We start from the raw sequence: 25,996 nt of genomic DNA on the forward strand, positions 1-25,996 counted from the left end.
TCGTACTCAACTCAGACAAAGTTTCGTCAGCCTGGGCTTATTATGCTCCATAAATTTATACGGTCTAATTTTAAGTAACCTACAAGACGGGGACAAGTACTGTGGCATTAGGCCGTAACCTTCACATGGCTAACACATGTTGGCAGTTGCAAGCCGAAAAGCCTGTCAACTGATGCAAATGCAATGCTCCACCCTCCCCACTCTGTGCGTGCTTATTGTGCAAATTATGCGAAAAGTTTTGTTTGTTGCACACAAAAGTATTTGAAAGCCTGCACTTCACTTGCAGCCAGCATTTGGCCAACTGCAATGCATTTTGTGGCTTTCGAGTCGAAAGTCAAATATTCAAATTTCTGTTGCTGCCCAAATGTCAAAGGCAGCGGACTTGTTGCAACGTTCCAAATAGGAGCATAAGTGACAATACACACACACATATGACAAGGCCGCCCCTAAACGAACTTGGATAGAGAGTAGTTATTCTGGTTTCCAAGCATGTGCCATTTCTCTCTTACAACAACTCAATTTCATGTCGATCTTTCCCATGTTTCGTGTACAAAAATTATATTTAAACCCATTTTTTTTTGTCTTAGCAAAGGCGAGGGCGAGGCGAGAGGCGAGAGGCGAGAGGCGAGAGGCGAGGCGAGAGGCGAGAGGCGCGAGGCGAGAGGCGAGGCGAGAGGCGAGAGCGGCGAGAGGCGAGAGGCGCGAGGCGCGAGGCGAGGAGAGGCGAGAGGAGAGGCGAGAGGCGAGAGGCGAGAGGCGAGATGCGAGATAGAGGCGAGAGGCGGAGCGAGAGGCGAGAGGCGAGCGGCGAGAGGCGAGAGGCGAGAGGCGAGAGAGGCGAGAGGCGAGAGAGGCGAGAGGCGCGAGGCGAGAGGCGAGAGGCGAGAGGCGAGAGGCGAGAGGCGAGGGCGAGAGGCGAGAGGCGAGAGGCGAGAGAGTCTATATTCTATATCTATATTTATTCTATATTCTATATTCTATATTTATATTCTATATTCTAGATTCTATAGTCTATATTCTATATTCTATATTCTATATTCTATATTCTATATTCTATATTCTATATTCTATATTCTATATTCTATATTCTATATTCTATATTCTATATTCTATATTCTATATTCTATATTCTATATTCTATATTCTATATTCTATATTCTATATTCTATATTCTATATTCTATATTCTACCATTCTATTCTATATTTCTATATTCTATATTCTATATCTATATTCTATATTTATATTCTATATTCTATATTCTATATTTCTATATCTATATTCTATATTCTATATTCTATATTCTATATTCTATATTCTATATTCTATATTCTATCTATATTATATATCTATATTCTATATTCTCTATTCTATATTCTATTCTATATTCTATATTCTATATTCTATATTCTATATTCTATATTCTATATTCTATATTCTATATTCTATATTCTATATTCTATATTCTATATTCTATATTCTATATTCTATATTCTATATTCTATATTCTATATTCTATATTCTATATTCGATATTCTATATTCTATATTCTATATTTTATATCTATATTCTCACCATTTTTATGTGCACTTTACATTTCTTGATAAATCTTGCTAAGCTGCCACGTACATGCCCCAGACTTAAAGTGGATAGGCTTCAACTTAAATTAAATAAAATCTGGTTATATTCAGCTTTAAATGATGCTTGGTAAATATAGTTGTGCGCAGAGCGGTTCAATAATTTGCAATGAAAAACTAAAGAATGCTGAATAGCATATTTCTCAAGGGAGGAGCAGCACGACCGAACGCGTGAGCCCAAGCATAAAGATAAATTATGGCTGGGCTGCAGAAGTGAACAGGATATGGGTTTTGTCATGTATTGCTAACATATTTCGGCTATTTGCCGTTGCCGTTGTCATCCGAGCTTCGTCGATGCTTGGTAATTTTATTTTATTACATAAAAAAAAGAAAAAGGAAAACTCGTTTGGGCTCGTCTCGTCTCGGCGTATCCTGGGACAAACGAGCGAATGAGCCTTTTATGCTCATAAAGAAAAGTTTGTAATATCTTTGCATGTCCTGTAATATGACTCTCATTATTGTTGTTGTTGTTGTTGTTTCTCTGCTTGTTGTTATCCCAACAATTTGTAACAGGCATAAATGAACTACGTTTATACGTTGGGCACGATCTTAATAAAACCTTCGGTTAGCTCGAACTAGGGTATTATATGAAATGCCGTTTAACTGGTCAAAATGAGAACCCTTTAGCATTTGCAATGCCTTTATTGACACTTCTAATATTTTATTTCCGATTCAACACTTAAATACTTATTGAATAAATAACGATTTATTCTTGTTAACATTTCTAAACCGTTTAGAATACGGAATTACTAAATGTTGGCTCTTTCTTGAAAGGATTTATTCACCTTTATATTTAAATAATCGTTTTGTGGGTTTTTATTCACTTGCACGCTGAAAAATACCAAATTCATGTTAAGTATATTCATTTAAGACAATTTTGCAACACTGTCAGGCAAAAGTTTATTGTTGCAAAATCCTCTTAACACAATTGCCCAAGTTCGTCGCTTGTGACTTCAGCTCTTGCGTGCGCCTTAAAGATGCAACAAAAATTTGCTCTAATTTGCAGCGTGGCGCAAAAGTTTTTGCAACAGTTGCCAACAGAAGCAGCAGGAGAAATGTAATGCTGACTGCTCATCAATAAGTTGGAAGCCGCTTATAGTTAACGGTGTTTGGCAAGAGGGAGCGTGGAAAGGGGAGGGAGCACAATACCCTAACGGCCTGGCTATTTAAACAAAGTTGCAATAACTTTGCAATTGCTGCAAGAAGAACAAGTAAGAGGTTCTAGTCAAGAGCTCCCGACTAGGGGATACCCTGAACCCTCTTCTTCCAACATCAAATGCATATACATATTCTATTTTAGAAGTTATATGTCAAGTTTGGTGACTCTAGCTCTTAAAAAAACTCTGCCCAAAAAACAGGATATCGATATCAATTTTATCGATTACTTGAAAACGGAGTAAGTTATCGATTATCGGAAACAAAGTCGATCTGCGAAGGCACTGGGAGCACCTAAATCTAAAATTTCAAGTCTCTAGCTCTTATAGGTTATGAGTTCCTTGCGTTCATACATACGGACGGACGGACGGACAGGCAGACAGACGGACATGGCTAGATCGACTCGGCTATTGATGCTGATCAAGAATATATATACTTTATGGGGTCCATCCGACCCTTTCTTCCTTCTGCCTGTTACATACATTTGGATTTTGCACAAATACAATATACACTTATACCCATTTTTAATGGGTTCAGGGTATAAAAACGAAAACGAAACGATATCACAAGTGCTTTGTAATCCATTTGAAAACTTTGCCAGCAACTTATGCACACATACACACGCACATCAACAAAAATAAGAAAATGCTCGTGTAATAGACAAACAATGAGCCTGAATAAAACGTTTAAAGCGCGTGTAATTTGGCAACGGAACCAAAGCAATTTGTGTAAGCTACCAGCTGGCAGAAACTTGAATGGACTTGTTAGGCTATAGACGAGTGCTTAAGTTAATGACACTGCGCCAAATATTATGCGGGGGAAGGGAAGTAGGCTTGGGAGGAATCAGAATCAGATGAAAATCCTCTTTCTCAATTGCTGTCAGATCAAAAGTTTAGTCAAAAATGCGCAAGCATCAAGAGGAAGAGAGAGAAAGAGAGATAGAGAGAGGGGCGGGGGTTCGGCTAGGTGTTCGTATTAAGCGAAGCGTTAACAATGCAAAAAGAAAGCAATGAAAAATGCTGTGTAAATATTAAAAGGTACATTGATATAAAGCGCGGCCAGGCCACAAGTGAGCAGAGCGTGTGGGGGGAGGAGAGCGGAGGTATAAGGCTTACAACAGCGGTAATAAATTTTAAGTTAACCAAACGAAGCGAAAATACGCTTTTTTACAGGAATATTTTATAGAAACAGAAAGTTTTCTACGCCGCAAGTCCCGACTATATGAAATTCAATGAATATTCCTTCAAATGCCTATAAGAATGAATTTAATGTTTCACGAACATAAAATTTGGACTTAAGCGGCTTAATTTTTTGCACGCAGATCTTAAGCTAAAGCCAGTGTTGCAAAAAGCAATGCGAAAGTTTAAAATTAAAGAGTATTAATATGTACAGAAAGAGAGAGGGAAAGAGGAAGAGAGAGAGAAGCAGAGAGTTCCCTAGTGTTTTATGCACTATGCTGATGTGAGTTTTTATTATTCTTTATGTGGCTGTGTCTTTTTCTCACTTTCGCTTTGTGTTTGAGTGAGTGAGTGTGTGTGTGTGTGTGTGTGTGTGTGTGTGTATGTGTGTGTGTGTATGTGTGTGTGTGTGTGTGTTGTGGGTATGTATTTGTTTGGCGTTTAAGTTTGCTGAAGTGTGAAAATAAAGCGCAAAAAGCCGCTCAGCGACCTGCACGCTATCTGTGTGTGTGTACAAGAGAGAGAGAGAGAGAGACAGACAGAAAGAGATAGAGGGAGAGAGATTGAGGTTATGGCCGGCTGAGCCTGGTCTGCTCTTTCTGCTTGCCTTCTCGCCTGCTGCTGTGTTTTTAAATATTCTATGTGTTATCCCTTACAATATAAATGAATTTATACAAAAGCGAAAAAACCTGTTGGCAGTTTAATTGAATTTTTTGGTGTCTGTTCGTTTGAGAGCGTTTGGCAACTAGGCAAAGTCAAGAAATTACGCACACACACATAGACACGCCATCAAAATCTGTTTACTAAACGCGTTGAGCTGTGTGCTTATTCGTAATCATGATCCTTAGTTTGCTGCTGCAAGCCAAGAGTTAGTCCTTTTATTAAAAAGGCCAAAGCTCAACTATAAACTCACACACAGAGACGCGTACGCACATAGATACACTGTGCGTTGTACTAAATTTGAGCATTGGGGAAGCTATTAACATGCATATGATAGACACTTCCGCACAACTGGCAGGACGCGCACAAGGACATGAGCTCAAAGCCAGAGCGGAACATGCGGTGACTACGTGCATCAACCAGGACAGGACGCTTACAACAACAACACACGTACACACAAACACACGTGTTGGTTATTCTTACGAGTTACTTAGACAAATATATGAGAGAATGAAACATTTAAGATATTGCGAGAGTGTCACATACCCTGTAATTTTCTGGTAAAGAAAAACTACAATTATATAACTTTTAGCTAAAACCCGGCTTTACTCGGCTAAATATGTTTAATGCCAATCAAACAAAAATTAATCAAGAGAAACTTTCCAAATGTTCATCTAAGACATCTAGAGTAAATCATTCAACTTGCAAGCTCAATTAAACAATCCTAATCAATCAATTATATGAACGATACCATTTGTTTGCTTAATGTTCGATGCCTGAAACGACCCTTCGTCACTGAAATATTAATGAGTATACGAACTTGGGCCGAGCTGTTGTTAGTTTCTACTTGGGCCTGCGCTAGTTCTTGGGCTATTGTGTTGTAGCTGCGGCCTTTAACTTGCTTTATCCTTTTGACGGGTTTATCATCGCTGTCCTCATCAACATAATCATCATCATCATCATCTGCAGCAAATGGACGGCAAATCAAATAAATAACTGTAGGGTGAAATGTGCCTGCCATGCATAAAGTAAACTATTTAATGGACTTTTCCCGGCGATGGCTGCCATCAGCTGAATGGGTGTTGATGTGTGGCGGGTGGCGGGTGAGGTGGTTCAGGGGAATTACTGGTTCAGGCCAAGCGGAAATCGAAAGCTATTAGAAACGAGGCTGCCTGCAGGGAAATGCGGCCGCTCCTTTGGTTAGTTTTGGCCTCGACTCTCGTCTCAATCTACTTGTGCTGCCGCTGCTGCTGTTGCTCCTGCTTGACTTTGAACTCATTTGCTTTTCTTTTCTATTTTCCATTATGTTTTTTTTCTGCCATTTTCATGCAAAAATTTTACGCCATTTGACTTTGTGGGCGGGGCTGAAGCGTGGCTGTCGTATCCTCCTTTTATTTTTATTCTTTGGCATTTGACTTTCGATTTCGTTTCAAGTTCTCGACGTTCGACGCGCTCTGTGGCTATACTTGTATATACAGGTGTGCGCACACATACATAGGGGTGGCAATAATGCAAATGACTCTGGCTTCCGTATGGAGGCTCTCGCATTGTTGTTGGCCTTTGCCCTCTGCGTCGCTGACACTTTTTACTTTCACTCGTTGGCAGACACAGAGAAACAAATTCGTTAAACGTTTGATGTGAGCCAATGATATCCGCAGCACTTGGCCCTGCCGGGCAGCAGCCCCAAGTAACCCAGATGAATACCTTAGCCAGGCACATAGTAGGAGCCACTTCAATAAATTTGCATTTAGATTCAGAGTTTGTAGCTGATTTACTTATGTAAATGTGATTAAGATTTCGTTTGGACTCATCTCTCTCGGCCCATCAACGCTTCGCAACACTGACTGCCACGACCAGTGTTGCCACCTAGTCAAATATACCGTGATTTCGTGTGACATTTTATTAAATTATCATTAAGCCGTTTAATTGAGCAAAATTGAGCACACGTCAAGTCCTTTCAAAGATTGTCCACTCGCTCGTCTCAACATTTTCATTTTGGTTTTCCATTAGCATATGGCCAGCCTTTAGAGATTTGCCACATGGTGACATTTGCCACCACTTTTAACGCAAATATTCCACCACAAAAACAGACACACACACACAACAACTGGTAAAATAAACATCAGCTTCAACTAGTAGAAACAGCTGCGAAAACATTTGAATTCTGATTCTGAGTTGACAGCATTTTTTGCACAAAATCCAGACATACGAGTATCAAACATGTAACTGATACAGGCGCGTGTGAGCGAATAAGAGATACTCTCTACACTTTATGTATATATACAGACAGAATATGTGCTTCTTCTTTACCATAGTGGCACAATTAATGTCCAATCGTAATCATATTCTCGCGGCTAAAAGATGACGGTCGAATGGTTTTAAAATCAGGCATGTACCTCTAATAAATTTTAAGTATTTGCGAATGGAATTCAATAGCCTCTAGCTATCAATATGCCTTCTTCTGCCTGTTATAAGCATATTTACACAATTTTATATACCCGGTTTTATTCCTGTTGAATAGGGACGAGGTCTAAAAATAAAAAGAGGAAACGCCAAACAAACCGAAATACATCTTATGAGGGTCAGATATATAGCATATAGCATAACATATTTGTAACAGTATATACATAAGTACGATGTGTGTGTGTATATGCGTGTGCGTGTGTGTTAGCGTATGCATATGCATGCAAATATGTCAACTGGGCGCGCGAAATAAAAATGATATTTACATGCAGATGCGCCAAAAGTCACGACAAAATATATACCTATATAACGAACCTTTATAAAAAAGAAAGGTATTCTGCATGCGCATATTTGGAAAACCCGGTGGGGTTTTTGCTTATGCAAACCAAGGAAATGAAGGTGACTGCGTTGCCATTTCATACATTTGCTGACAGCGGAGGTGACAACATGTCAACAAGCGCCGCGGGTACTTAACACACACACTCACACAGTGAGAGAGTGAGAGCGAGAGAGAGGGGCAGTTGGGTATACAGACAGACAGAGGGAGAGAGAGAGAGAGAGAGGGGAGAGAGAGAGGGGGGAGGAAGAGAGGGAATGGGCGATAGATAAACAACAGTCAAGCCATTTATGTGCGGGACGCGCTTTAAAGCGTGCGCTCAAAAGTAGGCAACACTTTAAATGATTGATTATTAGCCATTGTATGTGTGTGCTTGTACATGTGTGTGTGTGCACTCTGCCCCACCGCAGGCTAAAATTTCGCAGCTTACAAACGTTTTGTCTGCCAACTGTCTGTTTAAGCTTCAGAGCAGAGCTCTGCCGCGCGACATGAGGCCCCTGCTCGAGTCCTGAACCTGCCGAGTAGCTGTCATATGTCAGAGAAATGTGTTATTTTTCTTCTCCTTTTGATTTGTTATTGAAAATTGTTATTGTTGCCAATTGAACCGGCGACTGTGCGTGACAGCAACAACAACAACAACAACAATTCCAACAACATGCTTTGCAAATAAAATGAAGAATATTCGACTTATTCGGCTTATTTGATAATCGCAACTTTTTCATGGAATATCACACAAAATTTTTTATTTCTATGTACGTATTTTTTATTTTGCAATTTTGTTATGTTCGCGATGTAAATTTATTTGTCAGCTTTTTTTATTGTTTGTGTCAATACGATGGAGATGCTGAGTTCTACAAGTTGTTTATTCTCGTTGTTGTTGTGCTATTTTACTCGCTGTCGGTTATCTGATATTTGGCCCCCGTTGATTGGGTTTGCTATTTACGATTTGCGGATTTAATTTTATGCCCATTGAACCGCGTCGCAGTCGGATTTCCAACTGAAATTCAAGAGCTGCAAAACAGGTAAACAGTATTATAAATAATATGCCAAATAGTTTGGCATAAACAAATTCACAGAGGAGAACCCTTTTAGCCAAGCGCAAACAGTTGGCCCAAATGTGTCTAATTGTTGATGCGCTACAGGAGCAGAAACGAAATTCGAACTCAAATTGAAATCGATGCCCGACAGCAAGAACAACAACAACAAACAGCAACAACAACAGCCATAAATCATTTTTGGCATATTTCCACAGCAGCAGCAGGCCTTGTTGTTGCGTCCTCTCGCTGCTTGGAGCGCTGCACGCGCATTGTTTGCTAACGCAGAAAAGTGTTCAAATATTTGTAGTTGTTGCTGCTGTTGTTGTTTCGGTCGTTCGTTTGGTTTGTCATACAACAGCTTATGTTGTCATAAGCAGCGATCCAAAATGAAAGAGAAACAAAAGTCTCGTCGACTGAGAAATACGCTATACTATACTATACTAAATGAATACACTAAAACTGTATTCTCTAATAACTTGTAAGTTTATCGCACGAATATTATCAAGTTATTGAGACTAGCAGATGGTATTCAAATGTGTAAATATCAAAAAATTATCTATGAAGTAAAATATTCTTGATTCTTGAGAGCTGCGTGACAAATTTTATGACTTTGGTGAGGAATATGCCTCCAGATATATGCTCCAAAAATGCAAACAGCAAATCAAAAAAAGTTGGCCGTCTTACATACCCTGTCTGAAATGAATGACAGCCTGAAGTCCAGTTCTTAGCTCATTTAGACTCAGAGGTTAATGGTTCCCAATCAATTATAACATCACAATTGGCTCATCTGGTTTATAGTTGGAATACACACATTTTTAATGCATTTGAATGTCTATAGGGTATACAAAAAATACCGTCTTACGTACTCCCTCTAAGACTGCTGACAGCCTGTAGCTCAGTTCTTAGCTCATCTAGTCTCTGAGATTAATGCATATTTCGATCGATTAAGCTCGTCTTGCCAATCAAAGATGACATCACAGTTGGCTCGTCTGGCTTTTACAGACAACTCCAGTTGTAATATACCCATTTTAATGCCTACAGGGTATAAAAGCTAAGCAACCAGATTTTCATCGTATTTCCGGCATGACTTGAATCTTGGCGCGCCGGTCTGTTAGTTGATTTGATAAATATAAAAGTCATTATTAGGACTGGCCGCCCTCCATTTGACCCACTTAAACTTGCAGCAAATTAAATAAGTTTCAACGCATTTACAAAGTCATTTCGGTTGCCAAGTTTCAGCGACCAGCTTTCAACTGCTATTTGTGTTTGAGTTTAGTTTTTATGGCCCCCGGACCTCGGCCCGGGCCCCGGCCCAAAGAGTATGCAAAACAAAATAAAACACACAAAAGAAATCAGCTAAAAATTTATTTCGAGCTAAGAACTTTGCGCTTTTGTTTGAAATTTGTTTCGCATTTGTAAGTTGAAATGTTTTTTGTGAATGAACAAAACACAACACAGCTCGGGCGAGAGGAAGGGAGTCGGAGAAACAAAATAAAAGAGATCGAAACACAAATAAAAGCGTTGTCTAACCCCCAAGTCGACCTCAGGCATGCAGTTGGGCCCTTTTGTGTTTTTGTATACCCTAAAAAGGGGTAAGGAAGGTATATTTTTTTAGTGGAAGTGTATGTGACAGGCAGAGAAAGGCACATATGTTCTTGACCAGGCGTTGCATAAAGTGGAAAGGAAGCAAGCTTGAGATGTAGGGTATCTGCCAGTCGGGCACTCGAGACCTGAGCACATTAACTTGTTCGGCTCCGCCACAGGAACTGGAATCGAGGGAAACAGAACTTTGGTAGCATGCGTATCCGTTATAAGTCTCTTACCTTTCGTCCTGCGCCCCCACTAAATATATATTTAATTCAAGCTGCTTCCCTTTGGCTTGGCGCTTTAGCGAAATTTACTTTCAATGCTTTAGCAACGCTGCCCACGTTCCGGCTTAAAGGGCGTCCCAAATCGATTTAATTGACACTTTAGGTCCGGACATAAATCGCTCGGCTTGCCCTGACGCACTGACCGTATCATTTGTATTTGTAACACCTATAGAAGAGGAGTTTGGGTCAAAATGGTTTGCAATTGGAGGGTTTGACAAATGCTGATGGCCCAAGGAACTCGAATTATGAATGTCGTCAGCCAGAAACTGTTGATTGGCAGGCAGTTTGTCATGTTACCCGAGCAATTTGCTATCGAACACCAGGTGAAAGTCGTGCTCTTGATATATGTATTAGGTACGTTTAGATGTGAAGTGCCGCGCACTGTGTAAAGGATAAAAGCATGCTAGCTCTTAATATACTTGAATTAGCTCAGCTCAATCAAGACTTACTGGTGCTGTTAGCTGTTCAGGCTCGAACCCGGTATTTATACCCTGGACCCATTAAAAATGGGTAAAAATTTATTTGTGCAAATATATAATATGTAACAGGCAGAAGGAAGCATCTGCCACCCCTAAAGTACATATATTCTTGATAAGCATCAATAGCCGAGTCGATCTAGCCATATTCGTCTGTAATTATACCCTAAACCCATTAATAATGGGTATAAGGGTATATTGTATTTGTGCAAAATCCAAATGTATGTAACAGGGAGAAGGAAGCATCTCCGACCCCATAAAGTATATATATTCTTAATCAGCATCAATAGCCGAGTCGATCTAGCCATGTCCGTCTGTCTGTCTGTCTGTCCGTCCGTCCGTATGTATAAACGCAAGGATCTCAGAACCTATAAGAGCTAGAGACTTGAAATTTTAGATGTAGGTGGTCCTAGTGCCCTCGCAGATCGAGTTTCCGGTTATCGATAACTTACTCCGTTTCCAAGCGATCGATAAAAATCGATATCGACATCCTGTTTTTTTTTAGCAAATTGGGTAAATAATAAGAGCTAGAGCCACCAAACATGATATGTTGCTTCTAGAATATTATAGATATTTCAAGTATCTTTCATTTCATACCTATCCCCACCTCCCCGCTACCACCACAGAGCTATAAATCAAGTTAATAACCCAAATTTTATTGCCGACCAATTTAAACCACAATTTAAATGCAATTGATTTTTTCAGAATACACAAATATTCTATGGTACAATAAGATATACTGTAGAAAATTTCATAAAGATCGGTTAAGAAAAACCAAAGTTATATGCAACTGCGCAATTGAATGGGGCAACAGCTTTAAGAATTTCTGTATACATGTACACACACACATGCATGCACGTCTGCTTCGCATTCAAATAGCATGGTAATTGCATCTTTTTTTTGTAATTTTATTTTGGTTCCTTTTTTGTCGTAAGTACCTCATTGTTGGTGTGGCTGTTGAGTAGAGGCATAGCAAGTGGTGCGGTCTGTCGCGAGTTCGAGCCCTACCGGGGAAAGTATTATTATTATTTTTTTTTGCTGGTGTGGCTGTTGAGTAGAGTCGACAGTAAGAAATGCGGTCAGTTTATTTGGTGTTGGAATAAGAGGGTTCAGGGTATCCCCTAGTCGGGAGCTCCCGACTAGAACCTCTTACTTGTTTTTAAATACGTAGGTCCTCCTAGTGCCCGCGCAGTACGAATTTGTTTTCGAGAATCGATAACTTGCCCGTTTCCAAGTAATCGATAAAAATCGAAATCGAAGTCCTGTTTTTTGAGCAAATCTCTTAGCTTTTTAGAGCTAGAGTCCACAAACTTGTCATGTAGCTTCTAGAATAGTAAATAAATCTATCTTTCATTTTATAGGTATCGCCACTTTCCCGCTACCACCACATAGCTATAAATCAAGTAAATAAACGAAGTTGTATTGCCCACCAATTGAAGCCTTAATTTTAATGCAATTGACTCTTTGTACAATAAGATCTATTGAAAATTTCTGTTGAAAATTTCATCAAGATCGGTTAAGAAACACGCCCACATTCACGCGCATATTTATTGAATTCTATCAAGAGCATTGCAATTAGGATTGTATTGTTTTTTATGCAATAGAAGATAGTTACGCATATCTGTTACTTGTAGAAAACAATCAGAATACAGGCTGGAAAGTTATTTCTGAAGCGCTTAAGCTGAAGCTTGGTATTCCAACCTTACTTCAACTGAGCTAGTTGTGGTAACGTTAACTGAGATTTAACGTAGTAAATAACCTGTCTGAATGCCTTAAAATGTACTCACATTTCTTGCCTCAAGTCATATATTTCAAAAGCATGCAGGTCCCAGCGAAATCCCATATCAGCAGCAATACAATATTCATGCCCAGTCAAATTCCAGCCACAAAATCCTGCACACAAATCTTACAAAATACACACACACACACACACACACACACACATGGGAATAACTCAGTGCAGTACACATACACATACACACACACCCCTTGCCTGGCACAATACATTAAAGCCGGCCTTACTTGGCTTTTAGAGCATCTCGCTGAGTTATGACGTCCAACAGCTGCGCAAAACGACTGTTGAAAGGGCGACCCGGAGGGTGCTCATATGAAGGAGCTGCCACAAATATGTTGCATAAGCCACCAGGGAGGACTAGAAGCAGCCGTGGCCATATGGGGGAAGAGGGGCGGACAAAAAGAAATCAAATCAAATGGCCAAGCGACAGTTGGCCGCCTATTTTCGTTGGCTAGTTGGAAATTCTTGCATTCACTTGGTCCACAACAGCTTCCCTTTTATGCCCTGTAAATATTGAGATTGCGTTAAAAGAATTCTCATGCAGCTTCAGTCATTTTCATTATATTCAAGGAAGTTGATTAAACTTTCAAACTTTCAACAATCCACCTTTGAACGGAAGATTTATTTAAGGATACATTTTTCATAGATGTATAGGGTATTTCCTATTCGTTCACTCTTGAGTATTGCCCTCTTCTTTTATTGTTATTTACAAGCAAAGTCTACTTAATAAAAGTTAAAGAGAAACTTATTTATTCTTCTCTCTCACTCTCACTCTCTTTTTGCAGGCCACTTTCCGCTTAGCTCAGAGCACTGCCTGACCTGGATATGCCTGGATGTTCTGTTCTGCACGGCCAGCATTATGCATTTGTGCACCATATCCGTGGATCGCTATCTGTCGCTGCGCTATCCGATGCGCTTTGGCCGTAACAAGACACGGCGCCGCGTCACCCTCAAGATTGTCTTTGTCTGGCTGCTGAGCATTGCCATGAGCCTGCCGCTCAGCCTCATGTACTCCAAGGTGAGCCTCAAACCTTTTATTTTCATTTTTTTGGTTTGTCTAACGAGCTGTTCTTCTTGCCAGGATCACGCCTCGGTGCTAGTTAATGGCACCTGCCAGATTCCGGACCCGGTATACAAACTGGTCGGCTCCATTGTCTGCTTTTACATACCGCTGGGAGTGATGCTGCTCACATATTGTCTGACTGTGCGCCTCTTGGCCAGACAGCGCCAGAATTTGGGCGGTGGCCAGCCGACGTCAGCGGCCACGCCCGGCTGGGCCAGCGGCTGGTTGGGCCAGGCGCCCGCTTTGGGTATGTACATATGTTCCACATCCAAGACAAACGTAATATATAACTCACTGATCATAAGATCCCTTAGGATATACAGTTAAACCTCCTAAAACGCGGTTTCCTATAACGCGGTTCACAAAATGCGGACATTTTTTTACAACGCTACTCTTACAACGCGATTTTTACAAAAATTTTTTCAAATCTTTGCTAATTTAATTTGAAAAAGGTTTTCTTCTCCAAATAAAATTCTTTGCATTTTGTTCATGCCACCCTACACTTGAACATGTGTTTTCAAAGTGACAAACAAATACGTAATTGAGTAGTCAACGACAAAATTAAAAAAAATAAAGGGGTTTCCCCGCGGTTCTAACATCGCACAACGATTTTTGCTCCTTTCATTTGATGTAATAATTTGTTTGTTAGTTTGTTGTCGGCATTGCAAATAAAATCATCTATCTAAAGCGTGTAAAAAATTGCAAAAATATTTTGTATAATTCCAGTTGTTGGTTTTTTCGTAAAAGAGTTTTGATAAAATTTTTTTAAGGTGAATAATTAAGTTTCTTTTAAACCTAATTTATATGTATGTAACTTTATTTAAATGCAAATAAATTGCTAAATTTAGCCACAAAAATGCCCAATTGAAAAAAACTCCGTTGAATAAAAAAAAAACACTTGCCACGCCCACTGGCAGACAGCTGTCGACATTTAATGTGATTTGCTGGCTGCCAAAACATCATATTAGAAATTTCTGTTGCACTGTCGACTGTCCAAAAAGTTAACATAAAATGGCAGCTGGGAAATGGGGGCGAGGGCATGCGAGCTGCCAGGATGCCAGCCAAGATATGCAGAGGCGTCTAAGCCACAGCAATGCACACAGAGAGCCATCGGCAGGAATTGAGTTTGGTTTTATGTGCATGTATGTGTGCCTGTGTGTGTGTGTGTATGTGTGTGTGTTGATAGCTAATTTCAGTGCTGCTGCTCGCCTAGAGGAGCATCAGCTTGAATGTCCTGCAATGCTGCAATGTGGGGCTTGAGTAAATATCGCTTACCAAAGGCTGAATAATTTGAAATTGCAAACTGAAATTGTTTGGACAGTCAGGAGCGTGTTTCGAGCGGAACCAATCCCAATACAGATATAGGATTTGTTACCCATCAGATTATGAACAATATCTGCCTAAGAGCAAGCAGCTATGCTAAAGTGAAGCCGTAAATAAAGCGGGACACTCTGCAAAAGAGTTCTCTATCACACTCAAGCCATTTATTTTGGCAGCCTCTGTACTTGACATCATCGGAGCGAGCCCCGCAGGAGTTCGAGCACATAATTTGCGCCCTTTTAGCATTGGGCTTAAACGCCGCGATAAGACTGGGTTGCACTCGAAAGCAATAACAATAATCAATAAAATGAAAATCACAAACTAAGCATATTTAATTGGCTCTCAGCAGCGACTACAACTGCATTGCAGTGGAGTTCCGTGTGCGGCTGTGGGGCAGGGCATTTGATAGCTAATCGACGGTACAAAGCGCAAGTCGAGCGCATTGCGACGGTGCCTAAGTGCTGCTGCAGCTGTGTGTTTCTCTGTACTATGGAACAAATGTAAACCTTGTTAATTTTTTTGTTTTGTAAAACGGTTTCATATATTAACTAGAAGCCACATGTCAAGTTTGGTGACTCTAGCTCTAAAAACCTCAAATCTCTTGCTCTAAAAGGATTTCAATATCGATTTTTACCGAATACTTGTACACGTGGCAAGTTATCGATTATCAAAAATAAACTCGTACTGCTTGGGCACTAGGAACCTACGTTCCATATTTCAAGTTTCTAGCTCAAATAGGTTCTGAGCTCCTTACGGACGGACGGACGGACTGACAGATATACGGACATGGCGAGATCGACTGGGCTATTGATGCTAATCAAGAATATATATACTTTATGTGGTCGAAGATGCTTTCTTCTGCCTCTTATTTACCTTAGCACAATTGCATGTCTTTAGTTCCTTTTAAAAATGAGCCACAAAACACTTTTCATTTTTGAAAAAAAAAAAAACTTAAAATATTGATTAAGCTGTTTTTTTATGTAAAATAATTAATTAAAATAAATTCGTCATTTGTCAAAAATACAGACAATAAGTGTTTCAAATATGCTTAAAAAGTGCTGTTGTTGAGCAGTTGTTAGCTTAACAGCTGCTTGCTATGTTAGCAGGTTTATGTTAAGTTATTTTAAAAAGGCTGAATACTTATAAGTAAATCTGCATGAAATGCCCACAGTGCTGGCGACGAGTGTGTTATTTTTCTGTGCAGTTACTTTAAGCTAAATCTGCTGTAAAGCAACTGAAATTGGCGCAGGCACGTAGCAGGACGTTTCCCTTTCGCTTTCTATGTGCGTGTGTGTATGTGTGTTTGTGTGTGTGTGTGTGCACGTGCAAACTTATAAGCGCATTTAGCTGGCTTATTGAGGGCATGTGATTTTTTTTCGCCCTTCGCTTGACTGCAATTTAATGATTTTGATTTTATATTTTATTACAGAACGTCGTTGCACTTGGCGGCGATTATTGAAACCGGGCCAGAGCAACGCCTCCTCTTCGGCGCTGCACGCGCACTCGGCAAACTCAACGGATACGGATCTCAGCACGCTCGACAATCATGAGCTCTGGCTGCCCGACTCCAGGTGAGCAGAGCCTGAGCCAAATGTCTCCCGCAGGTATCCAATTTTTTACGTTCACCCTTTAGCATACCAGAGCCAACGCCCACGACGATGACGGCGCTGCATCAGTTTGGGGCCGAGATGTTGAAGCTTTCCCGCGGTCTGGAGTCCGTGGCATCGTCCTCAACGACGGGCTCACCCACCAAATCCGAATTTTCAATCTCAACCCATCTGCCCTTCTCCGGCAGCCCCCAGCGGTATGCCACACAACAACAGCAGGTGCAGCAGCAGGTGCAGTTGCAGCATGCACATGGAGGCAGCTACCTGCAGCCGACATCGCCCAAGAGCAGACAGGGCAACACCATGTTGGCGCTGTCCAGCACAACGATCGGTCTGGAGCGCGAGAGCACGCGCAACTCTTTGGCTAGCAGCCGCATGGGCGAGCAGAGCGACGGGTAAGTGTGCGGGCAGCCTAATTGAAAACTGGCCTCAAGGACAAATTAGGCAAAAGGACATTAAATGAATCAAAAAGCAGAAATTACCAAAAGAAACAGTCGATGCGAACGCTCCAAAAGAAAACACTTGAGCCTCTTCGAGCACAGTTTAACAACGAGGGCTAACAAGCCGAAAACAAACAATTATAGGGGCCAACTAGGGGATACCCTGTTAAACATAATTATGCAGCAAGGAATGATTGTAGGAAATGGTTTCACTCTTTGTGGCTCGAACCAGCGACCTTTCATAATCGATAATTAAAAATTAACTAGTTTTTATAGTACAGCTTTTAGAGTTCAGAAATCGATGGGCAGACAAGAATCTACATTATAGGACTCTTCCTCTGCCTTTCAAGTCTCTAGCTATTCATTAATTCGTTGCAAGTGTTTAAAATATGTTAAGAAAGTGCTGCTGTTGAGCAGCTGTTAGTTTAGCAGCTGCTTGCTATGTTAGCAGGTTTATGTTAGCTTTTACAGAAAAAATCATATTCTAGAACACAGAAAATTTCAAAAGAATCGTAAAACAAAAATGTTCTGCATTGCAAAGCAAATAATTTTCTGATTTCCTCTACCTGTTACATGCATTTGCACGACTGCAATATGCCCTCTCCAAAGCATTTTCTTTTAAGCAAAGGGTATAACTAACATTATAGCTTACTTTTATAATGTTGCAATTGAAACTTGCAACTCAATTGCCACACAATATGCACACACACACACACACACGCAGAGAGGATGTTTTTAAGGAGCTCTTCAGCTCTTTAGAAAAGACTCCAGTGTGGGCCTTTCGCTGGCCAGAATTCAAGTAAATGCCGCAAGTTCAGATTTCTCTGGCTGACAAAAGGCCAACAACAGCTGCAAACATTTATGCCACAGAAAAGGGGGAGGAGAGAGGAGGAACGGACGAGCGTATTATCCTCGAGCATTTGCCAGCCCTGGCACCCTCACCATCCCCTTCCCCCTCTTGACGACCCTCTCGCTTGACCGCATCAAAAGCCGAGGCAAATGTTCAACTCGCACTTATTTTGTTCTTTTTTTTTTTGCCTCTTCTGTTTACATTTTGTTGTGTCTCGTTTATTCTGGTTCGCCTCCTCGGTCCGTTTTTTGACCATTTGCCTTTCATTGTCCTTCCGCCTTCTTTGAATTGTTGTGCATTTTTTTGTAATAATTAATTTTTTCGCTTATTTTAAATAAAAAAGGTTCTCAAGTGATTTTAGCCTCGGCATCAGCAGCATTTGCTGTTTTTCCTTAAAATAATTTTCTAATTTTAGTTGACTGGCTTATATTGCCAAGGCAGCAGCAGAAGAGGCAGTAGAAGCGACAGATACTCAATTAAAAATGTTAATATAAAAAAAAAAACACAAATTAAATTCTTTTTCTTGGAAGATCCGCCAGATAGATAATCCAAACGTTTAAATTGAGCCCATGGCAAATGAGTTCAAAGACCAAATTGTTCGTCAAAAGCTAAAATAATTTAATTAAGCATTAAGCATTTTTTTAATTTTCACTAAACGATTTCATAAATATTTAAATATTTCATTTTAAATTCGGTTTGGTTTGAATAAACTTTAATGCCACGCAGGTTCAGTTTCAGGCCAATTTGTTGTTTACCTTCTTTCTCATATTTCTGACCGTTTCTCATACCCTGTTAAAATGTCAAAAATGGTATCATACTTTTAAGCAAATGTTTGTGACCCATTATGTATATATATTCTTGGTCAGGGAGACGAGCTAAGTTGGTAGGTTAGAAAAAATAAATTTGAAATGGATATGCTCCCAAAACATACGCAGGTTGAGTATATGATTTTTTTCGATATCTCCTCACGCACTCACATTATCGGTAAATACCGACTTAAAATATTATCTTGGACATTTGATATCTTGAAAATTGTAAGAGCTATCTACTCCAAGATTGGTGTGTAGCAGAGGGGCTGTGCCCCTGCTGCATTAAGGGGAAATAAGGAACCTAAATTGGCGCTGAATTGAGGGTATCTCCTGGTCGGGCACTGCCGCTTATGGCACTCTTACTTGTTTTTGTGCTGTCTTCATATTCGGCAATTTGTTTGACAGTTGAATGAATTTGCGCAATCAATAAAATGGATTTCGCTTTTTGTGTGGCTTTTTTTTCTGAGGAGAAAGGCAGACATTGGGCCTCTTCGCTGCCAAGCTGGAGCTTGGCCATTGTGTGCCCGATTTGTCTGGCAATTCGATCCGAGTCGTGACGAGTTGTCGTATCGGCTTTTAATTGTTTGACTATTTGTCGTCTCTTGCATTTTTGACAGCAGCCCATCCCCTTCCCCGCGAAGGAAGTTAACAAATGATGTTGGCAAATGTTTTTCTTTGGATTGGCTCTGTGCCAGCCATTCTGACTGAATTCTAATTTTAGAATTTTACCCCTGATACCCTTACTTAAGGCAGGAACAATTTGTTATAAAACAAGTTCTTGTAGGATCAACTTTTCTTTTAGGCAGATATCCTGATCCTGAATACCATATTGTGCAGCACTTTAGGAAGAATCAGTCGAACATTTTGCACACATCCTGAAAGCCGCAAGCCACGTCTCAACAAGGCCATTTAATTTTCGGCTTGCCTAAGAAAGCCGTTCCATCTTGTTTTTTTGCACAAAAGCAAAATGAGGCAACATGATAATACACAGCCAGCTTTGACTGACGATTTGCCAGTTGGGCCAAGTTGATGAGCTTGGCGACTGTTTAATTCCTTTGTGGGTGAAACAATAATAAGCTTGGCTTTGTTTGGCTTCTGCATAATGAGATGGGCCACCTTTTAGCTCGGCAGCTGCCAACAGCCAGCTACCAACTGCCAGCTGCCATTGCATTTCAAATCTCAATTTATGCGCGCGCGTCTCACGCAAAACAAGTCAGACAGCGTCAAGGATGCATAATGAAAGCTGGCAATGCTCGCAACTGGCACAGACACGCGCATCCCTTGCTCCCCTCGCCCGACGTCTTCATTAGCAGCAAATGAAGTTGCGGCTGGTTCAACATTTGCATGCAAAACAAATGGCGGCATGCGAAAAGCTGAAAGCCAGCCGCAGAAGCCAGCGCTCAAATTCGTGCGCGTTTATTAAAATGAATTCAAAATGAGAAGCGAGCAGCGCTCAGCGAGGACAGAGGCGAGCGCAACAATGTTTGCCTTAAGAAAACAAGAGTGAAAAAAGAGAGAGAAAGAAAGAACACAACAGCAGCAACAACAATGCGAACCGCAAAGCGCATTTTGTGGATACTGTGCGACTGGCAACGAAAAACAAAAACAAACGAAAAAAAGTGTTGCCTACTTTTCTGCGCGCACAAAGCCAGATGACCACAAAGCGTGCGGTTGTGCACGCGTGTGTGTGTGCGTGTGTGTTTGCGGACAGGCAGCACGCTTTCAGGCACTCTGTTTGCCAATTGACTGAGCAATTTTAATTAAAAAAAAAGAAATAAATTCCGGCAAAGAGGCGTGTTAAACTGGCAATATATATTAACAATTTATTTGAAAGTTTCTACTACGGACAGCTCCCATAAGCGGACAACATTTTGTGGACGCAAGAATTTTCAATATTATTTCTATACAAAAGAGGTTCTAGTCGGGAGCTCCCGACTAGGGGATACCCTGAACGCTTTTCTTCCAACATCAAATGCATATACATATTCTATTTTAGAAGCTATATGTCAAGTTTGGTGACTCTAGCTCTTATTATTTAAAAAAATTGCCCAAAAAACAGGATATCGATATCGATTTTTATCGATTGCTTGGAAATTGAGTAAATTATCGATTATCGGAAACAAACTCGATCTGCGCAGGCACTAGGACCACCTACATCTAAAATTTCAAGTCTCTAGCTCTTATAGGTTCTGAGATCCTTGCGTTTTTACATACGGACGGACGGACAGACAGACGGACATGGCTAGATCGACTCGGCTATTGATGCTGATTAAGAATATATATACTTTATGGGGTCGGAGATAGTTCATTCTGCCTGTTACATTCATTTGGATTTTGCACAAATACAATATACCCTTATACCCATTTTTAATCTGTTCAGGGTATAAAAATCTCTCATAAGCGAAGAGAGGCAATCAAACTTAAAAACAGGAATCGAAAACCGCCCTTGATCAAAAAGTTTCACAAATAAGCACTGTGCGGCGCTTCCATCGTTCTAATTTGAGTTTTTTTTTTTTTGTTAAGTTGGTACATCTGTATTTTATATTCCCTCCAAATCTCAGCTTCATAGCTTGACATTTGCAAAAGTAACGTAGCCAAGAGTAAAAGAGGAAAGATCGCAAGAAGCGCTGATGGACAAACCGAAAACCAAATGCAAAAAATGTTTTGAGGATTGGATCAAGCGCTGTCCTAAGTGTATGGCAGTCGATGGGGATTACTTTGAAGAGGACAATATAGATTAAGATGAATAAATTTGTATTTTTAATTTTCTAAACAAATTCCGGCAATTTTTTGATCAATGTCGAATTATTTGGGGCCTTTTTACAGTTCTTACTCATGAAACAGATTTCAGTTTTTGCTAAGTTAAACACTTAACTAATTTGAATATTTCTTAATTATATCCCAATATTTAAATGTCTTCGTATTCTCTTATTCTTCTCTTGCTGGCAGCACGCTCTCCCAGCTGTCGCAAAGACTGCGCGCCTACAAGAAGCGCAGACGCGCCTCTTCCGCTGTTGCTGGACGTGAGCGACGCGCTGGCAGCGAGGATGCTGAGGATGAGGATCAGGATACGCTGCGACGACGCAAGCGTTACAATAGCTTGCCCAAAAATGCGCTCTACCCGCACCACAAGACGCTGCACGAGAGCCTGGACGGTGATGACAACGAGTTGGACGACGACGACGACGACGATGACGAGGAGGAGGAGGAGAAACCCTCGAAATCTTCGTCCATTAGCAAGGGTTGCCACTCGGACACGGAGCTGGAGCCGCAGACGCAGCCGGGCAGGCAGTGCCATGTGGCCAGCAGCTCCAGTCATGCAACGGATTACCCCCAGCTGCCGCCGGTGTGCACCTGCCCCTACTTTGGCGATCGTCCGCTGACAAGCTGTGTAAAGACGGCCGAGGTGAAGATCGTTTCCTCGGCCTTCAAGGCGACCACGGCAGTGAGCAGCTCGCCCAGCGAAATGGAGCTGCTCCTCTGCAGCGCCAGTAACAACAAGAGCGCTCTCACCAGCAGTATCAGTGCGGGCGCAGGCGGTGCGGGGGCGGCTGCTGCAGCAGCTTGTGCATCGGGCAACACGTTGTCGCCGCGGTCGGCGCAGCAGATGCAGGGCAGCTCCCAGAGTGATGGCAGCGGCTACCTGGCCGCACCGGGCACACCCTGTCCCGGACGACGTAAGCTGAGCATCTCGAAGACCGCCTCGGTGGTCACCTGGGATGCGAGTCGTCATCGCCGGCGCGGCAGCAGCTTTGGTGGCGTGCGCACCTCGCTGCTGCTGACGCCCACCAAGACTCTGGCAAGCACCATGACGACGACGACGACAATGACACCGCTGCGCCGCTCGGCGACGCTGCGCAGTCACCAAAATATGAACTATCAGGAGGGCGGCAAGTCGCGAACGCCCCAATCGTCGCCCTGTCTGTTGCAGCGACAGCAAACGGTGCGTTCGCATCATTCGCGCAACTCGAGCGTCATCTCGAGGAACTCGTCGCGACACGGACGCATCATACGTCTGGAGCAGAAAGCCACCAAGGTCCTGGGCGTGGTCTTCTTCACCTTTGTCATACTCTGGTCGCCGTTCTTTGTGCTCAACTTGTTGCCAACGGTGTGCGCGGAGTGCGAGGAGCGGATCAGCCATTGGGTATTCGACGTGGTCACCTGGCTAGGATATGCCAGTTCCATGGTGAATCCCATATTCTATACCATATTCAATAAGGTGTTCCGGCAGGCCTTCAAGAAAGTGCTCCTCTGCCGCTATTCCAGCAACAGCGCCTGGCGGCCCAGCAGATAGCAGACGCCCGTCAAGCCCGGAAAGCTCAAGTCAAACCCCAATCCTCTCAAGCCGCCGCCCATCAAGTGCGCCAACGTCGACTTTGCCGACTCCAGGACACTCACTCAGCGGCCCGTCTCGGCTTTGCACAGAACCCATTCGAACAGCGGCTCAACGGCGAACCTTTAAAGGCGCCAGCTCTAAGTAAAGCCAAACTGGACTGTATCCGTGTGGCTTGGGGCTTTAATTAATTTGAAATTCAATTTGCATTTGGCATTGAGCACATTTGCAAGGCAAACCGACACCAGACCACTCGGATTCGTGCCCGGCCAGCTGGTCGGGAGAAGCTAACAGAAGCTAACATATCGCTCCTAATTGTGGTTCTCCTGGAACTCCAAACCGCATTATTGAAGAGCAAAAAATTCTTTGAATTCTGCCGAGGTCTGGGAAACAACGTTATAAGGACGTGCATTTCCATGGAACTAAGATATAAATAGAAACATTTTCCGACCTTGGCAATGGAATATGTAAAAATAATATGTTAAAAATAAGTTAGCAGCTGGTCGTACGTATGCATAAAACCAAACAATTTCCTTTTTTTCAATTTTACAAATACCTGTAAAAATAACTGTGAAAATGTAGTTGTTGCTTGTTGTTGTTGTTGCCCTCAATTTATTTAAACAAATTGCAATCAATGCAAGCTGAGCTTTTGTTTATTTGTTTATTTGGCTATTTTCGCAATTATGCGTTAAATTTATGCCAATTTGCGAATCACAAATGCGACAAACATGCCAAATTCAACACGTACGCAAAGTCTATGAGACTTGTTGTTGTTGTTGTTGTTGCTGCTGCTGCTGCTGCTGCTGCTATTGAACAGATTGCTATTTTTATTTGAAAAGTTGATTCATTTGGTTTTATTTCTGTGGAAAGATGAAACAATTTTTCAGCTGGTCACGTAAAAGGCGCTGAAGGCGGGGCTTGGGGCAGAAACAGCTACTTGCAGCAACAACAACAATAAGCGCAGACCCATAATGAAAGCTATTTGGCTCAAAAAGTTTTCGCTGAGGGCCAAGTTTAAAGCGTAATTTTGTGATGTGGCTACAAAGTAAGCGACAAATTCGCAGCGTGCCCGGCAGAGGGGACCACCTCCTGCCCGTGAGCAGGTAATGGTGCCATTAGTAGCACCTACACCTAAAAGCCTGAAACAATTTTAGTGCTTTTCGCTGAGTGGGCAAAAAACGAGGGGTAGGGCGAGGAGTGTCTGACAAATTCTCAACAGACAGCGCAACGTTTGTAAAATTTATGGCCATTTGATGGCCGCCGGATATATACTTTTGTTCACTTCATTGACGCTCCGTCGGCTAGCCGGAGGGGTCGTCGTTGATAGGCCGCCTCCAAAGTGTCACACGGCGTTGAAACTTCATTGAACTTTAATAGCCTGGCCACCGGGGGCTAGCGAGGCGAGCCACAAGAGAAAACAGCTTCCACTGGCAGCAACTTCCCTTTCCGCTCGCCGCCAGCCATATTGGCCAACATATGCTGCGTGCTTAGCCAAAGGCAAAACTTTTACTTTGTGAAATATTCACTCACTGACTCTTTAAATATTTCAACATTTTATGAACTTGTATTTCTTCAATTATATCTATGTGCTGTAAACCTGATGAGTTGAAAGGAAATCTATGTTTTGTTGGGAAAAACTAAATAGATAAATAAAATACAATTGACATAAGCTAAGCAAAAGAAGAAAAACAAAAACAAAACGAATTTAAACTCAAATTAAATTGAATTTTGTCCTCTGCAGAATTTATTTAATGTGTACTAAATAGCAACTGTGCTTAGTTTACGTATTAAATAGTTTAAGACAAAAAGGGGGGAGCATTATCACAAAACGCTTTTACCAATAGCTATGCTTAGCTAAATGCATTCACACAGATGCATTTACGCTGAGCACTGTATTTGAGTATAATCAGAGGAATTAGAGGTACGTAGATGTGCAGTAGGCACTGTGAGTGTTAGCCTAAGAAAACAGTTAGTCAACACTTGTTGTATATATACCATGCACAATAAATCCCATGGGGCATATTTGCTAGACATATACATATATATATATAGAATATAACCCGGCCAGCTATGATCTGATTAGATTAACATTAGTTTAACCAATGAACGATAAAAATCAACTATCACAGTACTCAGAGTGCTACTAGAACCCATTAAAAAAATGTATACGTATTTTAGGTGGATCCAAATCACGTTTCCCCAACAATATAAAATACCTAAATGATTAAGTAATAAAAATATTCGAATTTAAATACAAGAAAAAGCTCATAAGACAAATGCTATTCACAAGTATTAATATCCAAAGGCAAACCAAATCCCAGCCTAGTTAAGATCCCAAATGACATATCTCTGTATATCTATTGATGTTGTTTACAGAAATTATGTATATATAATAATACTACGAGTACACATACAAATAATAGTTGTTAGTCTTAAGTGCAACCAGGTCAAAGACACTGGAATATAAATATTCATATGGAAATATGTAAAACATATACTAGCGATAAACTTAAATGCTTAACTAAATGTAAACTGTGTTTGAAGAGCCTTTATGATTTCTATTAAATGTGCATTCAATCGAACAACCACTCACATCTTTTATTCAAACACGACTGTAAATACATATACATTTAAATGTCTGTATATTGTATTTTCCGACGAATATAAAACTGCACTCAAATCGTATTGTCGTGCGTCGAGTGCTGCTAATGGAAGCCCCCACGGGCCACGCCCAAGCCCAGCCAATCAAATATTTTCCATTGTCGTCAGCCCATGCGCTCATTTAGAATTCCGCTCAATTAAACAACAATCGAGAATGTCAGCGCTATGCTTAGCGCACAGAACTGAATGGGGATATAAATACAAATAATTGGCAATATACAATTGAGCCAATAATGGCTTATAATGGTAAAGTTGTTTCACAATAAATAGTTTGTGGTTTGATTCTTCAAATTATTTACCAATGC

The 25,996-nt window shown here is 41.2% G+C and overlaps 1 protein-coding gene across 1 annotated transcript in view; it reads left to right on the plus strand.

Annotated features, from left to right (window-relative positions):
• Nucleotides 1–23,574, plus strand: part of LOC115763890 — a 34,503-nt gene extending 10,929 nt beyond the window's left edge. The window contains exons 2-6 of the mRNA XM_030706667.1: nt 13,394–13,626; nt 13,690–13,918; nt 16,421–16,562; nt 16,625–16,993; nt 21,647–23,574. Of these exons, the coding sequence (XP_030562527.1) occupies nt 13,394–13,626; nt 13,690–13,918; nt 16,421–16,562; nt 16,625–16,993; nt 21,647–22,991 (2,318 nt within the window). The 3' untranslated portion in view covers nt 22,992–23,574. The remainder of the gene's footprint in view (nt 1–13,393; nt 13,627–13,689; nt 13,919–16,420; nt 16,563–16,624; nt 16,994–21,646) is intronic.
• The last annotated feature ends 2,422 nt before the right edge of the window (nt 23,575–25,996 follow it).

Source organism: Drosophila novamexicana, unplaced genomic scaffold (assembly GCF_003285875.2).
Source record: "Drosophila novamexicana strain 15010-1031.04,08,12 unplaced genomic scaffold, DnovRS2.1 tig00000770-arrow-pilon, whole genome shotgun sequence".
NCBI lineage: Eukaryota > Metazoa > Arthropoda > Insecta > Diptera > Drosophilidae > Drosophila > Drosophila novamexicana.